At 45.0% G+C, this 18,599-nt stretch overlaps 1 protein-coding gene across 3 annotated transcripts in view; it reads right to left on the reverse strand.

The window, feature by feature from the left end:
• Window positions 1-18,599, reverse strand: part of HSD17B7 (hydroxysteroid 17-beta dehydrogenase 7) — a 340,157-nt gene that overhangs the window by 47,631 nt on the left and 273,927 nt on the right. For 2 of the 3 annotated variants that reach the window (XM_069641053.1, XM_069641051.1), the window contains 2 exons: window positions 16,448-16,552; window positions 8,107-8,205 (listed from right to left, as the gene is read on the reverse strand). In XM_069641053.1, the coding sequence (XP_069497154.1) occupies window positions 8,107-8,205; window positions 16,448-16,552 (204 nt within the window). The remainder of the gene's footprint in view (window positions 1-8,106; window positions 8,206-16,447; window positions 16,553-18,599) is intronic. The other variant, XM_069641052.1, reaches the window with a different exon arrangement.

The following is an 18,599-nucleotide window of genomic DNA, read 5'->3' on the forward strand; positions in this document are numbered from 1 at the left end:
GGAGAAAACAATGCAGTCCTTGGGGGTTTTATAAGTGAATAAAGCTTTGTAGTTGCCGAAGTTCAGTCACAGCCGAGACAGAACACGCAGAGTCAGTACAGACAAGTGCCAGACTGCACCTTCTCTCACTCTGCCTGATTCCGCCAAATTATTGCACAAGAAGGGGAAGAAATCCAAGGTAGGCTCAACCTGGGAGCCAACGCTAGCTCTTAGTGCTCATCAAGACCACAGACCCCAGTCTACTTGCATGTCTTGGTGCCAAAGTCAGTCGTGGGGTAGAAGACACAAAAAGCTCCAAAATAGCATAGATGACTGAAGGCCACTTGAGCACCTTTAAGCCCACGTCGTCAGTGGAAACACTAAGGAACTGCACAGCATCAGACATTATGTTCCAAAAGGGCCCAAAGGCTCAATCACCGGCCTCTGCAAAAGACATTTCTTAGGGTGAAGACAATTCTGATTATTCTTTTTTGTGGAGATCTTGATTTTGTATTTAAGTTGGACCCAACTTCTACATAGTCCCCCCCCCAAAAAATAGGAGAACCAGAAAATACTTGGTTGTGGCACCCTTCTTGATCCTAAGTGTCCTACATGGCATTTGGTGTCAGTAGTGGGATTGAGTAGAATTAAGACTGACTAGTTTACTGCTGCCGACAATAGCAAGACCTATCTTCGGGCAGAGGACCACAAACTCCCACCCTAAAACAAGAATAGATTTTTCCTTCTCGCTAAACCTGATTTGAAGTTGCACAGCATACTGCTTTGCGCCGTGGCTTATCCACCCCAACTTAATAAAACCAGAAAAGGGGTAGCACTCAAATACCACCTAACCACAGGACTCCTTCGGTAAGACAAATGGGAAGGGCCCAATCATTGAACCAAGCAGAATCTCCAGTAGCCACCTTCAAATCCAAGGTGGTGGATCCACATACTAGTGTACTTACCAACAAGTAGCAGTCTGATGACATCTCAAATCCTGCAGACCAAGACAGCGATCTAGAGCAAAACCTACTTGGCCTGCACCTTAGATGGAGGTCAAAATAACCCCTGAGATTAAATGAACAGCAACTGTGGCCCCAGACTTTCTACCGTGAGCAGCTGGGTCCCATCTGGAAGGGAATGAGGGAGCTGATCAAGTCTCTCAAGAATTGGGACTTTTGTCACCAGCCCACCACAATGTTGACCAGGGCAAGCAGCCTAGCTTTAATAGGGGCAGTAAAAGAGGAAGGAACCCCAACATTGGCCAATATCCTTCAACGTAAGGCCCTTTGGGTAGTGTGTATGCAGTGGATGGGCGGCAGAGTAACTCTTGCACCAAATAATCGAACCAACTCAGGAAAATGGCAAAGTTTGATGTTTTATTAACAATTATCTAAAACAGGGTTACAACGGATATCAACAGACGTTCGCTCAAGTCTTTCATCAACTCAATGAACGCATTTTATAAAAAACAGATTTAATACTAAAGGTTTGTCATAGGGGACGTCATACTACGTGGCAAATAAAAAAAAAACCTACGAGGGGTTGTGATAGGATCAAGGGGAACATCTAAGTAAACTTTCTATAAGAGGTTATGATTGGATCTCTACTGTCAGGTGGACAACTTATGACCACCTCTAGCGCAAGTCATCGTCAACATTTATTAAGTACACAGTATATCATTGGCTCTCAAACTATAAGGCCCTTCATTATATGGCCCTCTACAATTGGTTGGCACGCTTGTGCCATTCTGGAACTTTCGGCTCACTTAGCAGCACGTAAGCTCAACCCCAGGTGCCAGGAGGTGGCTTGGCTTTACCTCCCCACCCAATCATCTCTCATCACTCATGCCTTCTGCCATGCAGATTGTCTTTGAAATTGGCCTTGTAAAGTATGCTCGTCTCTGAGAATATAAGGGAGTGAGAGCGTACACTATCGTTATTCTGGAACTCCAAGCTCAACTCTATTTCCATCCTTGGCTCACGTTACAAGAGACCACGATTTGGTCAATTTTGCAGCATTTAATTGTCTTACATGAATAAAACTTGCCACGCATGGTGTTCTTTCTTAGCACCTTAACAAGGGATGATTCAGTGTCTCGCGCTCACTGCCTTCAAGAAGAGATAACCAGTCTTGGCTGCTTTAGCTTTGATACCAGGCCACACAGCCCTGCCAGACTCTTCCACGATCTCGGCTAATTTGTGCTGCGACACAGCTTTCGGCTCTTCTCTCCAGTGGTCTGAGCTTACAAAAATTTGTGACACCGATGTCACCTTTTACATAAACGCAGCTTTGCCTGCAGTCTATTCACTACTTATAGCCAGCTCCTAAGATTACTTGATCTACTTGCGTTAGAGCATCTGCACATTTATTGAACGGCTTGGATTTTCTGCAGTGCTCTTCACACGTGCAATCTTCTCTTCACATATGAAAGTTTACTCGAATCTCAACTTCGTCATCAGTTTCTATACGGTCCATACATTTTTTTCAGCCAGTCTTCTCACAGCATCACGTACGTCTTTTGTGACGTCACCAGCTCCTTTTGCTCTCATTTTCATATTCCTTCAGGAAGTTCCTCCCTCAGATTGTCATTTCTAAGGGAATACATCTGATAGGGTTTTCTCAAAGGGTACCTTCTCTCGAATATACGGAATTAGCAGAACAGTTGGTTTTAAACATGACACAATCTTAGGCTTGCAACATATAGCTGGTAGGGGGGTGGGACTTCCTGCCGAGACAATTAGCTGCTCCTCTACATCCTCAATAGGGTGATAACCGTACAGCTAGCGCTCCTCAGACAAAGAGCTCCCATGTCATCAGTCAGCCTCCTGCAAAACTATGTAGAAGGGGGAGCAGCTAGATGCATTTTTTCAGAATTTTTAAACAGCAGCGTCCGCCCATTGAGAGAAGATAAGCTGGCCTCATTACAATGCTCCTCTCCTTATAGGGAGCGCCAAGTGGTGTGCCAAATATTCAATGCCGAAAGTCAAACCGACTAAAACAGTCTCAGATGTCGCAACCTGGAAAGCTTAGGATGGGAATCTGAAAACAACTGACATCTGAGACTTTCACCTGTAAACTCAAGAGAATCGCCGCCAAAAGTCGTATCACATTAGATTCCTTGTTGGGAGATAGATGGGGTGGAAAAAAATTACAGAGGAAATCATCCCCAAGAAGTTCATGCCTTCTGCTAAGGCAGTTTTAGTTCAACCCCCTTTTTAGAGCTGTACAGCCACTACCCCTGAGTTGGGGCAAAAGCACACAGTCAAAAAGAAAGCCAAACATCTGAAAGATAGGCAGAATGTTAGAGCTATCAGGCTTCAATATCAGGAAGGGGTAGCGAGCTAACAAAAAGGTAAAATTAGTCTACACAATTATCCACAGAAATATACACCACAGGATGTATGCAGTACTGGAAATTGAAACAAATGTACTATGGGAACTCCCTTCCCCTCCTTTATGTAGGAGGGCAGCGGAGGGTTAAGTGGGTGCGACTGACGGGTGGAGCCGAAGTCAAGCAGCCCCCTATCTCTTCAAGGTAGCCAAGTCTGGCGATTCGCATAAAAGCAAAGAGCATTTTGAGAACAAACAAATTGCCACATATTATATTTGAAATGGGTCTGTCATAATGATTAAGCATGAAACTCTTCTGATGAACTAAGGCAAATTGGCCTCTTAACTCTTTTCATTTGTCTCAATACACACACAAACAGAAAAATGTCTGTACATCGCAAGACTTATCCACTCATTTGGAAAGCTTATACATGGGAGGAGAGGCTTCAGCCATTTCTGCACAGAGCTTATACAGTAAACATTCAGTCTTGTGCAAGTATTCTGTATCCTGCTTGTGGGTGACTGCTTCCAAGCCATGGCTGAGGAGCAGATTTTTGGGGCTGCTGGGCTAGTTTAGTCACAGAGGTTTGGGCCTTGGGACAAAGTATCACTCTGGCAAGGCAAACTTTGTTGGGGCAGAGCGGTTTTAGGGTTTGCTCAATGTTCCATTGAGTTAAACGGGACAAAGTCAGTGGCCCAGCCACAGGTGTGGATTTGGCGGCAAACAACCACATGGAAAACCAGAGGAGACTGCAATCAAGAGGTCAGTTTGAGAGCCAGAAGCCCAGGAGATGTTGCAGCAATGGAGGAAGAGCCCCAATTTTATCCGAAGGGAAATGCTGAAAAGGCCCTCTTCCAAAAAGCCATTGCCCTAGCCCTGAGGGGACCTATAAGGGAGAGTATCTTGAATAATAAATTTCCCCATGACCCAAAGGTAGGCACGCACAGTGTTGGTCCCCTGACATTTTCCAGGGAGGTTGAACAAACCAATAATTACAGGGCTTCTTTCTAGGTGCGGTTTAAGGATTCAGCATACAGGGACCTGAACCTGGGTCAACGATGATACCCACAACAGAGAAGACGAACAAACAGCCTTGCCATGATGAAGTCCTCAAGCCAGCAACAGCAATAACAACAAGAAAGACAAGGGAAGCAGCACAGAGGATTCCAGCGGCTCGGTGGGCAAAGGAGGGTGGCCCGACTACAGAAGACATTCCCCCAGTGTGGACTATGGTGGAAGGGACAGAGGACAACCTAAGGTGCAGATGAGGTAGGGTACCCTTCCAGGCAGATGACAGCTGCCTGCACCAAGGCAAGAGACCCTGGCAGAAAATACTGGTAAAATGGCCTGGTGACAGTCCCAGCATGGAAGGCCAATTCAACACTGAAGTGAAGTCAGCAGTACAATGCAGGAAGGCAAGCCTGGTACTTCTAGCAGCAGAAATCCCCAACCAGGATGTGTCTGAAACACTGCATTGAGCCAGTGCATCCAGACGACTGCCTAAAAATGCAGCCTTGGTGGGAAATCCTGCAGCATGTAAGTAAACCAGCTTCTTCCAAAATCCAGCTACAGGAGAGTGAGCAGGGTTTGAGAGAACCCTTTAGTAGCAATACCCTCAAGGGCTTCCCAAAGCCAGTTGTGGTGAATCCCAGTGCCACAAGAGACTTCCCCCGAAATTGCTAGCTGCAGTGGGAAGGCAACAGGAGTGGCACAACTCACGGCACGTGGAGGAACAACAGGCTATCCATCCCTTAGCATGCCCGTATTGGAGCACCGGGAGCCCCAATGGTGGCATGCCCCGATCTCAGAGGCAAGGCCCCATCATTTCCTGTTGACTGAGCTAGGACAAGTCCCAGATGTTTGAAACACCATACAGACTATGGACGGACCCAGGTTCAATCACCATAGAAGAACCTGGGGATATGTAAGGGGTACTTAAATTAATAAAATAAAACCTCAGCACTAAGGATCGGACAAATAATATTTTAAAAAAGGAGCCTAGGATAAAACAAGAATGCATAAAAGAAAAAAAAAAGTGAAACCACAATTCACTAATAAAAGCCTGCCTGGCCAATAGAATGCGAACCTAAAACAGGACCACCAGAGTGGAACCCCCCCACCCACCCTGCCAGCCAATCCTGTAAGCTGGGCTTTCCTCCAATCAGCTTCCAATAGGATGGGGAGTCTTGCTATAAAAGCAGAGCCAGCTGCTAATTCTGAATGTATCACAGACATGGTCCCTGTATGTCTCCCCAGACAATGGTGAATGGAAGAGGAGCTGTATCCTGAAGGAGGAGATGCTGCCTGGGTGAAGGAGCCTGGACTACCCTGGAGCACTGCCTGCCTGGAAGCTGCCAGAAGAACGTGGAGGAAACTGATGGATTGTCCCAGGAGGAAGAAGGAGAGTGCCCCTGCAGTCCAGGTGGAAGAACTGACCTGCCTGAGAAGAGGGTGAGGAAATTGAATGTAATTGTATGCAGGGACATTAAATATGCTCCCCACTCGCACCATGCTACCACTGAATCAAACAGCATAGAAAGCTTACCCAGAGTGTTTCTAAGAAGAAATTCAAACGCTAGGAACACCACAGCCCAGAGCCCAGTGCAGGCAGCCTTGGGAAAAATGTGAAGAGTACATATAAAATCCAAAATGGCGGTAAGGCCAGATATATATTGGTGCAACACCCCGAGCCCAAAACAGTGTCAGGGGCGCTCAGGAAATCGAGCTAATCCCAGTCCTCCCTCAATCAAGACACACAAGTACATACGCTCAGTTAAGACCCACCCAGGAAACTGGTGGGAGCATGGTAAAAGCAATCTGCCCGGTTGCTGAAAGAGGGTTGCAGAGTTTCATCTTTGAAGAAGGCTGGAGAGTGGTGGAAGAAGCAGAGGCTGGAGAGACAGAATAGGTTTGACAGGTGTTGGCAGTGGAGAGCAGAAAGCGTTGGTAGCATCAGGAGTAGAGAGGTTAGAGAAAGAGGTGGAAGAAGAAATCCAGGATGGGGTGAACATCAGGGAGGAAAGGTCAACCAAAGGAGGGGGTGGCAGTAGAAGAGATCATGGAAGAGGTAGTCAAATCTGAACTAGAGAATGGACAGCAGGAGGCAGCGGTAGGAAAAGAGACCAGGACCGAGGTGGTAACGTCAAGAGATGAGAGTAAAGAAGTGTTAGAAAAGAAGACCAATGACGATGTGTTAATATCTGAGGGCAAGTGGTGGCAGAAGCAGGTGTTGGGAAGAAGAGGTTGAAGGGAAAGTTAACAGAGAAGGAAGCAAGAGAAAAGGTAGTGAAATCAGAATCAGGAAAGTGTGAGTAGGAGAAGATGACATTAGGATCTAAATGTAGAAAGGAGGTGTTGGAAGACAGGGGATAGGAGGAGGCGGTGGAACCCACGGGCCATGAGGAGGTGCGTAAATCACGGCTCTTGAGTTTAACATAATCAGTAACATTAGGCGAAGAGTGTGGTAAAGAGGTGTTGGGAAGAAAGCAAAGAAGATCAAAGAGTCAAGGAGAGAGTGAGGAAGGCCAAGACATAGGTAGTGAAAATAGGAATGTTCCAGCGTAGGCAGGACCAGATGGTGTGTGGAGGAATGAGAGATACAGGGAGGCTGCAGCCAGTTCAGAGAGGTTGAGAAGCGGAAGATATCCAGCGTTGGCTCAGCCCATACTACAGATCAATGCCATATACCCACATCTGTTTGCAGGACATAGTGGTGTCATGGAGTACAGAACCACAACTAACAGATGACTCCAGAGGATTTACAGGAAGGGGGTGAACCAACCTCCTAGACATTGGCTTCAGGGGCGGAAGAAAACCGTCCTGATTATTTTGTATTGTGGGAAGAGCCCGGTTTTGGATTTAAGACAGCCCTAACTTGTACATAGTGCCCAAATATAATGATAATGATGTGTTATTTATATAGCACCTTAATCCAAAGCGCTTTACAGAGCACATATTTACATACAATATCACCCAACCAAATTGGTACTCATTTATCGACCTCGGAAGGATGAAAGGCTGAGTTTGCCTTGCCGGGATTCGAACCTGAGACCTGCAGACCATGCTCAGATCGCAGCTGCGAGCGCTCAACCCGCTGAGCTATCTTACCGACGATAGACAATTGACAATACTTGGTCTTTGTGCCCTCCTTGATCCCAGGTGTCCTATGTGATGATATATATTTAAGAAACAAAGGCTTAATGGGAATACAATGGATAACATATAATTGATACATTTTCAATTATTAAGCCTGCTACAATATGGGGGGTGGGGGTTGGTATTGAAAGAGTAGTTGATATCTAGTTTTGACTAAGGAAACTACCAGAAAATTTGAAATGTCAGACAATAAGTCAGATGCACTTTCCTCAGCCATGACGTAGCCCTTGTAGGGGCAAGCAATTACAACAAACTATGTGTCCTGGTTAGCGAAGGTTAGATGGGCTGTGGGCCTGATGCTGCAATGGGCAATATGCAATGTGCAGTCGACACAACAGCAATACTGCTGTACACCTTTGATTTCATAGCACTCTTACCCCTCACTTAAATGCCCAAACAACGTATCCTACTTCAAGCCACGGCCAGTACAGTAGTTGCCTTCAAGCCAAAGATGCTATATCAAGGATTAGCTTTATACTTAACAAAAAAGAATCACGTTAAAATGGCAGAGAGGATTAATAGGATATTCATAACAATTAAAGCACAAGGGCCTCCTCTAACCAAAGCCCTGTTTCTAATTTCTTAGGTTCAAATAATGGACTGTGAAACAGCTATGTTGTCTTGGCAAACATTGCTACCTTTCCGAGAAATAAAACAATTGTACTGCAGCAGCTGCTCACCAGCGCCTCTGCTCCATTGTAAGGCGTCAGCGTGAATGTGTTGGTGAAGATACGTATCTGAAAGAGAAAAATCAAACATATATTTACAGAAAAGCAAAAAGTAAGGAGCAAGGCTTCAAAATCGATATTGTAAAAGTGCTGTAGGCTTCATTACAAGTGAGTTCCGTTATAAACCAATAAGGGTTAAAGAAAGTAAATCAATTAACCGATTAGAAAACTTCTGCACAGTCAACAGTGAGGAAGGTTGTAGGCCCTTGACTCTTCAAGGTAAAATAGTAAAGACACCAATTGCTATATATGGCATATGGTGTGTGCAGTGATGGGGCTTGGAGAGGAATGGTGCTATGTTAAGATGCAATGTAGAGTAGAGCCGACACACAGTGTTATGTGGCTGAGAAAGTTAGCATTGTCACCCGGAGTGGGATGTGTGTTGCAAGGTGCAAAAGTTGTGAGGATTATGAGGAAACGGTGGGAACTTGAGGAAGTTGAGAGTTAAAATGAAATGCAAGTTGGATAGTGGCAGGGCTGAGCGTGCAATGGTGGTAGATTGGGACGGGAGAACATTTAAGGAAGTTGGGATTGTGGATCTGAGAAGGGAATGGAGGTAAGTCAACAGGAAAAGTAGTGCTGTAGTTGGTCACCTAAAGTGAAGCAGCATAAGCTGAGCGGGAATGGTGCTAAGTTGAGGGTCGTTTTTTGTTATGGATGTTTTGTAAGCAGAACATTTTGGAAAATATTTAAAGGTGTGGAATGACCAGATTATAGTGAGAGTGGGACTAGGCACAGGAGGAAGTAGTATGAAAAAAGGGAATACATTAATACTTTTGAACCGGTTTCAGAGTGGAAAAAAGGAATATGCAAGTTGCAGTCACTTGCATACAATTTTAAATGGAATAGCCCTGCTTTAGTGTTCTCACTTTCTGGCTCAATGACTCCCATTTGCTGGCAATGTGACAGTACTGGATTAGTAAAACCTAGGTAAAAAGTAAGGTTTAGTGAAATATTTGGACCTTGAGCATTGATTGGGTAAATAGGAATCAGACGACAACAGGCTGGTTAGTTGCAGTAGCCCATTCAGAGAGGTGTACCGTGGGGATATTGTGGAATAAGAAGAGCCTCAAGACAAGAACATGCATAGAAAGTATAATATTGAGATATTTGGGATAATGCTGTTTCACACAAAAATAGCCAGTGGAGTGGAAGTGGATAGGCTAGTGCAACATGGGGAAGTTGCTAGAATTCCACCTTCAATAGGCAAACATTGAGGCCCAAACGAAGAGATGATTATAAACTGTATAGGTCATGCTTGATGAAATCAAATGCCTAGATTAAGCCCGAAAATGAGAGGCTCAAGCAGACCGCCAGTGGAACTCGAGTGTGGGCTTGCAGATGAGGATAATCACTGAAAAGAACAGTGAAAGTGAGAGAAGAAGCAGATGTCAACACTGCCACAAAGTCCAAAAAGGTGTTCATTCGGAAGTTGAAGGAGTGCCTGTAATGGGATCTCAAAGGCTCTGGTTGGGTTGTGAGCCACGCTACTATGAGGCAAGATGGCTTAAGGTCAAGAGAGGCTTAGAGGGTCCATTCACTTCTTAGTTTGTGGCTACCATCCAACCAGAGTTAGTAGTAAATGCAGAGACAGGTCACCTGAATGTTGTTTGGTGAATTATGTGCCTCTAAATTGATTTGAGCTAGATTCCGAATGGGCCTATTTCAACATTACGAAATCAGCAAACCATAGACCTAACATTTGACGGTAGGGTTGTCAGTGCCATATTGGAAGCCAAGGAATCAATATTAGATGTTAATGGCCTTCCAGTCATTGCTGATTTTAATGGGTTAGTATGGCAAATGGACAAGATGGGTAAATGACTCTGCTGCATATATTCACAAAGACTGCATCTCGGGGCAGAGCAAACCTCAACGCCCAGTCAGGTTCATCAAATAAGTATGTCTGAAAAGTGTACTGTTTTACATCCTGCATCTCAGGTCTCTGGCAAGAAACCAGCAGAATGTATCATCCTGGGGCATCTGACAGAGTGCAATTCTAGTGTTTAGAGGCCAACATGGTCATTAGCCCTCAACCGCTAGCATATCGGTGGGTCAACAGTGTTGTTAGGGCACATTCAGACTTCATGTAGTGTTCAAGGATTACCTTATTTTGACTGATCAGAAACAGGCAAACACAGCCCACTAGTGGTGGGTGTGTGTTTTGTTCTTAGACAAGAACTTAAAGAATGTTTTAATTTATGGATTTTTAAAGTGTTGAATCTTCCTAGTCTCATACATTAAAACCCTAGTCAGATGGCTCTACCAGAAAAGGCCAAGAGGCATACCCCAGGTGTGTCTGTTTAATAGTAAAGCCTTTCGATAAGTAGAAATAGCATAGACTATCCCCCCAATAAGCAAGTAGGCAGATCTTTGGCTTCTCACCTGCCAAATGATGAGCATGGGAGGAGACAACTGAAGTCTGCCAGGTGGCAAGACTATCAGGTGGGTATTATGAATAATAGGTCACATAGTAAAAAATGAAGGTCACAATAGGCAAGACTAGGCAATTTCCCACAGCTCTAAACAAAATACCACTTATTTGGATAAGTTGCATTCATATATGCTTTAGAAAGTAATAGATGTAAAAAGCAAGGCTGTGCAAGCAGATTTCTTTCTACACATTTGTCTCACCCCCACAACAGAAGACATTGCCTGCATAATTCTTGAGATGTCTTAAACTTGGGCATTCATTTTACGTCCACTGTCTCTATTGGGGATCTTTTCTAAACACCTTTACTCATTCTGATAAGACAACCTCTTAGTATTACTTCTCATTCTATTTGGTTAGTCTTCCAGACCTATCTGTCTAAACAACTATCACAGGACCAATCCTTGTCTCTCTGAAGCCCATTACCTTAAACCATTCAAAAGGTCTGTCAATGCGATCTGCCTACAAATCTACCAGGAACTTGTAATCTACCGGTCCCCGTTTCTTTGTTTGTTTTATTCATTTGAAGTGCCCACCAGACCCAAGGGTATCGGGGCGCATGAGCAACAAGGATATTCTCAGCTTGGTTACATTGCTGTACAACAATTACAGGTATATACAAAGGTAGTACAGGTACAAAAACTAGGAGGCTGCATTGGGCAACAATTTACAAAATGTGCATGCGGAGGCGTAGAGCGGGTGAAGTTAACAGTCATTTTCCTTTATCCAATGAGCATAATTGCGCCTGAAGTGCGGGTAGGTTTGGGCTGGGTGGCAGGGAGTTCTAATGTTGGGCTGCTTTCACTTGGAAGCTATTCCCTCCTGTTTTGGATCGTTTAAATCTAGGTACTGTGAGGAGGTTAGAGTTTGCTGTTCTGGTAGGTCGGTTGGGGGTGCATCTCTGGAATCTCTCTACAAGGTATTGTGGGCTGCATTATTAAGGCATTTGTGCGTGAGTGAGGCAACCTTCAGAATGATTTTGACCGTTGTAGTGAGCCAATTGTTGGCTCTCCTAGAGTTGGAGCTATGTTCTTTTTTGGAGATGCCCAGAGCTGCTCTGAGAGCATTATTTTGCAGGATTTGGATTTTGTTTGTAACATATTTGTTAGCTCCCACATATAAGGCATTGCAATAATCCAATTTGGATAGGATTAGGGCTCTGGATAAAGTGGTGCAGCTATGGTTAGAGAGGAAGGGTTTGGCTGCTCTAATTAATTTGCAGGTGTAGGCTGTGGAGGAGGCCATGGATCTGACTTGTTTGTGGAAGGAGAGGGTGGTGTTGAGATAAAAACCTAGTGTTTTAACTTCTTTGGCTACGTTGATCGAGTTGCCATCTATGATGAAGCTTGAGTATTTGACATGCAGTTTGTTCAAATTGATGGTAGTGCCAAAGATAATGAGCTCTGTTGTCATCATTATGGCATAGACTATGAGAGGCCATCCATGCCTGGATGATGAGGTACACTCTGTTCACCAAGGCCAGATCCTTGTGGTAATCTACCATCAGCGGGATGAGGATCTGGGTATCATCAGCATAGTTGGTGTAGATGATACCAAGACCATCGAAAAGGGGCTTTGTGAACACATTGTACAGAGTGGGGGAGACGCATGAGCCCTGGGGGACCCCACAGGTGATGGGGATGGGGTCAGCGGATGCTGTAGTGGAGAAGACGCGCATGGACCTGTTATTAAGGAAGGATTGAAGCCATCCGATTGCCTCTTGAGAAAAGTGGGCTGCCGAGTCGAGGTGGTTGCATAGTATTTTGTGGTCTACTAAATCAAATGCAGCTGAAAGGTCAAGTAGAAGTAGTAGAGCAGTCTTCCCATTGTCTCTGAGAGTATGTGCCCTGAGGTCGATGAGTGTCTCAGTTCCATGTTGTGGTCTGAATCCCGACTGCAGGATTCCCAGGAGGTGTTTTTTTTCTAGGTATTGTTGTATTTAAAGATGGACTACCTTATCTAGTATTTTAAGCAAGAAGGGGACGGTGGTGATGGGTCTATAGTTTGTAGGTATTGCGGGGTCTAAGGATGTTTTTTTGAGTAGGGGGAGAACCCAAGACTCTTTGAGGTTGTTGGGGATGGTACCTGAGGATAAGGAAGAGTTAATGAGCTTGGTAATGAAGGGTGAGCGGTCTCTGGCAGTGTCTTTAATGATTTGTGCAGGGCAAGGGTCACCCTGGTAATTCGAAGGTTTAAGGGTCAGAATGGTTTTTTCAACCTCTAATGTTGATACTTTGGAAAAGCTGAAGCGAGGGGAGGGTTTGGGCATAGGTTTTTGGGAAGGGGAGGAGGAGTTGGCTGCACTGATGGTGCAGACAAGGGATTCTTTCTTGTTGTTAATTTTGACTTATAGGCCTGCCACTTTATTGGAGAGGGCATTTTGTATGCTGGTACACCATTGTTTATCTTTTGCACATGAATCTGGGACTTGGATGGGATTTTACAGCTCTTTAAGGATAGTAAACAATTATTTTATACTGGAGTTAGCTTGCGATATTCTTAAATTATAGGTCTCTTGCTTAGCCAGTATGATTTATTTTTTGTAGAGGGTGGTCATTTTGTTGAGGTTCTACTTATTGTTGTCTGATGGAGATAGTCTCCATGCTTGTTCACTTTTGCGTTTTTCGAGAGATTTTAGGTAAAGTGAGAACCAAGAATTCAGGTGCCTTTTAGGCTTGCTTTTTCTGAGTGTCAGCAGAGTGATGGAGTCTAAAGCTGATGTCATGATTTTGTTGTATTCATCTACCAGGGTATGGGGGTTAGAACTTTCTGTGAGAGTTCAGAGTCGGGATGATAAGGGGGGATGAGTTTTTCAGCTGCAATATTTCTCTTATTTCTCGTGGGTGTAGCTGGGGCTAGTGAGTTGTTGGTGATGGTCGGGGTTAAGGTCTTAAGGGAGAAGGAGATGAGATGGTGGTCAGACCAGGGCTGTGGGGAGAGGTCTGTGATGGAGGCCGAGCAATTAGAGTCCACCACCCAGCCAAGGGTCCTCCCTTTGTTGTGGGTGGGGAGGGTCTCTCTTTGGACAAATCCTAACTCAGATAAGGTATTGTCGATAAGTGTGGCCTGGGGGTCTTTGGGGTCTTTAAAGCCTAGGTTAAAATCACCTAGAAGAAGGCTCTGGGAAGGGTTTTTTTAAGTTATTGGTGAGGATAGTTGTAAGGTCCTCCCCGAATGAACCTATGGGGCCTGGAGGTCTGTAGAGAAGGTGAATGGTGAGGGTTTGTGAGTTAACCGTGGGCATTTTGGCAATTAGCGATTTGCAGGAATTGGACTTGTCTGAGGGGGCAAGTCTCATGTTTAGGAGAGTTTTGGCAATAATTGCGAGGCCCCCCGCCTCTAGTTTCAGTTCTGTCTGCTCTGGGGATAGGGCAATCTTTCGGGATGGCTACCACGAGGGCTGGGCCTGCGGCTGCATGGAGCCACTGTTGCATTATCTGCACAGCGACCCTCTGTCCAGTGAGTTCATCTACAGCTGCTCTGCCAGAATCACTGGCAGTCGTGTACTTGCACAGCATTTCATTTCACCTCGCTTCACTTTTGAATCTCGTGCAAAAATCTAAGATGGTTGATGCCATCAACGCACATACCTAAGAGGCTTTTGCATCCGGCACTGCCCCCTGCCTCTATTGGTGCGCCAGCCCTATTTACAGCGACCGACGTCACCATCAGACGGAAGCCAGGCCTAACTCCCTAAGGGCCGCTCATAGGGCCCGTCTGCGGCAGTCCGCGGCAGGCCGTGCCTGCAAACCCCCCCACGTGCGACCTTAGCGCTAACACTTCGACCAGCTACCTCCAGATCTCACGCCACTCGCGGAGCCACATGCAACATAAGAACTCGTCTAAGGTACAGTTTGCCTATGAACATATGCTTGCTCCCCCACTTCTCTTCCTGATCCTGACTCACCAACACTACACAACACATGCACTCGTAAGGGATTCGAACTTCTGCAGTTCTGCCTCCACTGCACCTGAACTCCGTACACTGCTTCGCACTTGTAATGTACATTGCTCTGTAATGCGTATAATAGCACAATGCCAGAGTACTGCCTGCTGCTCCGATCACACGTTTGCCCATTAAGGGACTATTGCATTTAGACTATTAATGCCCATTGTCTGTCGCTGCTAGTTTATTCTCTTACCAGCTAAGTGATTACTGCATTTAGCCTATTTTGCCCATGTGTTTATTGCATTTAGCCTGCCTCTTGACTACCAAGTGATCTTCGCACCTAGCATATTAATTGGCCACTAACTGACTGTTGCACCCCCCTATTTCTAACCACCAAGTGAGAGATGCATCCTGTCCCCTCCTCTCTGCCCAGCATCTGATTGCTGCACCTAGCCACCTCAGTGGCCTACAACCCCCAGCCGCTACTCCAGTCAATGGTTTGACTATCACCTTTAGTCTTAGCGCCTGTGCATGCCTGTTGGTACGCATTGCAAATATTACTACAACAACCAATGTATCATTGTCCACTTACTTGAATTGTGTTGATATGCACCACGGCTTTGTATGCTTGCACGATTACTCACATCAAAGCCCTTTGCGTATAACTGAGGTGCCACTGTGAACTCATCTAGCCTCTGCTTACTCGCACTCGTTCCTACCGAGCAACAGGCTTCTGCCGACCTACGCCATCTATTGTAAAGCTATATATTGTAAATCTATAACTGAAAGGATCCACTTGCTTATTGATGAGTGAAAACGTTAAATATGAATTGCCCTGATTGACGATATGCTAATGCGCCAGTTCTGAACCGTCTCTGTTTGAGGTTACCTTGAAGCACCAAAACTGACCTGCGTGTGTGTTTGCTGTTGCCCTGAAGCACCCCCACTAAGCTGTCTTGCTTGTTAATGCTCTATTGCACCAATATTGAACTGCCATTGCTCTCTGATGTTCTGAACCGCTAGATATATACTTAACTACTTACCTTGATTCACTATATTGAGGAGATTTAATCTGTCTGCTTACATCTGCTAGTGAAGCCTGCCTCCCATTCCACAAACTACCAGGAAACAGTAATCATTCATATAATGTATATTCCAGGTATTCGCTCAGCTTTATTGAGAGTAATTCTCCACCTCATCTTCTCAACTAGTCACGCAGGCCCAATCTTCACATCTGCCTCCAAAGATACCCTACGGTCGTACCTCATGGCGTATCGGCATCCACCCTCACCATGTTCCCATTCCTCTACACTCCCCAACATGACTACCCCCTGTAGTCCTTCCATTAGAAATCTCAGATTACGTGCCAGGCTACCCAAAATATTCAAACTCCGTGCTAGCGACTCCCCCCACACCAAACTTAGCAACCATAGTTCACCTGAGCACATAGACATACCTACCCTACTGCCCACACACAGACCCACACACAACACATTTAACATCCAGGACAATCACAATCTTGACAATCGGACCACCTTGCTAACCCCGACCAAGACCTCCACCCCCCTTATTAGAGGCGCCCTTATAAACGCACACTCCATGGTAGCCCATGCTACAGATATAGCAGACCTTGTACTATTGGAAAAACTGGATTTCTTAACCCTTTTTTGACCTGGACAATGCATTCACCTGGAACTTAAATTACTTAATTTTTATTGCCGCCCACTTACCAGTTCTTTGTTAAATGTTCAGCAAGCCACCTCAAATAGCACACTACTGGTCTCTGATAAGAACGCTTCCTGAACGCCTCATGCCTGCAGTCTTAATTGAAACATTTTCAACAATTGCCCACTTCACTGATATTGGTTCACATTTACAATGATAGGTCAAACAACACACAGATAAGGGAGCCATGGAAATGTATTACTTACCAGGAGCATAATGGGCATAATTATTGACCAGAAGAAAGACGGTAATATGCCATAAGTCAGATTTGTCATCACCAAGCCCGGGCAAATGACACTGGAGTACAAGCCCTAGAGGGATGAAATATACAGAGGTTAACCATTTACAACAGTGGCATGAGTTGTTGAAAAACAAAGTAAGCAATTTCTGTCACATCATATCACAACAGGATGTGGCCATGTAGTTACGCAAAAAGACATCCACATGATGGAAGGAGAAGAATCATAAAATATTTGAATAAAATCGTTTTGACGGGTATTTTACAATTCTTTATATTTTATGAAGTGCTATACTGTTGGGTGTAAAATGAACGTGCACATACTTGGCACATATGTGGTGCATAGCATGCAATAATGCATGATGATTTGGCGAGCTTCAGGACTCATTAAATCAAAGAATGCTGATGCCGGTACGCTTAGTCTTCATTCTCACTTGTTCAAAACAGGGTGTGAGTTGCCTGTACCACATGCAAGCTCAAAAAACAAATGACAGAGTGTGGTCTATCTACTTATTAACCAAGGTCTACTTCATAACATGTCCCTTCATGTGGCACCCCATCCCCTACAAATGCTTCATCAATTGCAACACCCTAATTCATTATGTTTTTTGGACTATACCAGTAAGGCTGTAGCATGGCGTATGCTGTGAGAGGAGAGCAACGTGGGTGTTTTAAAACAAGTAGTGCAAGGCTTTTATAACTTTCATAGCTAGCCAAAAGCCAAAATCAAACATACAGTCTAACAGCACAAACAAAAACAACAAAAAAGGTAATGCTCTCTTCCCAACCTAAACTTACCCTTGTGCAAGACCAAACAGAGGTTTGACTTTCAATGGATGTCAGCACCATTTCTCAGGAGCATTCATGCACTGTCAGAGGCAGAGTCCCGTAATTTCACAACAAGTTCAAACAACTAACCAATGAGTCTTGCTTTAAAGTTTTCCTCCCAGTGACTCCATCGTCTGCTCCAAAATACCCGAATCTGTCTTGAGGAGTTCCACAGAACTCTCCAACTCAATTCGATATAGCTAATACTGGATCGTCAATTAGCCTAGTGATTTATTCCCAGCATTTTCTAATTGTCTAAAGAAGTTGAGGTGGAGGACCTATTCTGAATCTTTGAGATCTCAATTGTAATTGTTTATTTATACAGCGCTTATACACAGGCGGAGTGCTTCAAAGCGCTTCAAGGCGGGAAGGGCACAAGGAAGTACAGTAATCATTCTTAGGGCTTGAAGTTTCTGAATGATCTCACAGAAAAACTAGCATACTAGGCCGGACGGCATTTCTCCTAGTGCAAGTGCATGAAGTGTTACAGTTGAGACGAAGCTAGGGATGGGGGACAAAAAAAAAAAAAAAAAAAAAAAAGGGGGGGGGGGAGGAGTACAGGGCAGACAAGACAAATTTACTAATCCTAGTACATTTAGGTCATGCATGCGTACAGGCGAAGGTGCGAGGAAGGGGGCTCGGGGGGCGGGGGGACCAAACGCATCCAGTCCAGTAGGGCCCTGGGTTAAATGCAGAGAGGTTGCCCCGCTCATGGAGCGTAAGCTGAAAGTGCAGTAATGCTGAACATAGTGCAGCGGCCCAGAGGCAAGTGCAAAAGACTGGCGGGAGAGCCCAGGACCTGTAAGGCTCTGGGGGTGAACCAGGCAACCAGTCAGCAAAAACTAAACGGAGTTAGGGAGGAGAAGGAGGAAGGAAGGAAGATGGAGAGAAAAAGAACAGAGGTTAGCAGGGCAGCGGGAACGAGAAGGAGGAAGAGAAGAGGAAGGGCTTGAGGAGTTTCCGGAACTTAAGGTGCTCTGGCTCCAATTTCTAAACTTGGATAACTCCCACATGGGGACCTTTGAGCAGATTGTGGAAACGTGCAGTTGGATATCTGGAAGTGCTTACATATTTCCACATGCCCATTATGGAAAAACACAGGACCTTTCTATGGTTTGCAACAGATGATGTTCTTTACCAATTAAAATGTCTACCTTTTGCCCAGATCATGGAAATGTGGATTTTTACGATCTTCCTTCTTGTGGTGATAGCACATCTTTGCCAGCAGTGTGTTCGAATGTATCCATATCTGGACGACTGGTTGATTGTGGACCAACCTCCTGATGAGCAAC

This window comes from Ambystoma mexicanum, chromosome 1q (assembly GCF_040938575.1).
Source record: "Ambystoma mexicanum isolate Mex_15411 chromosome 1q, UKY_AmexF1_1, whole genome shotgun sequence".
Lineage (NCBI taxonomy): Eukaryota > Metazoa > Chordata > Amphibia > Caudata > Ambystomatidae > Ambystoma > Ambystoma mexicanum.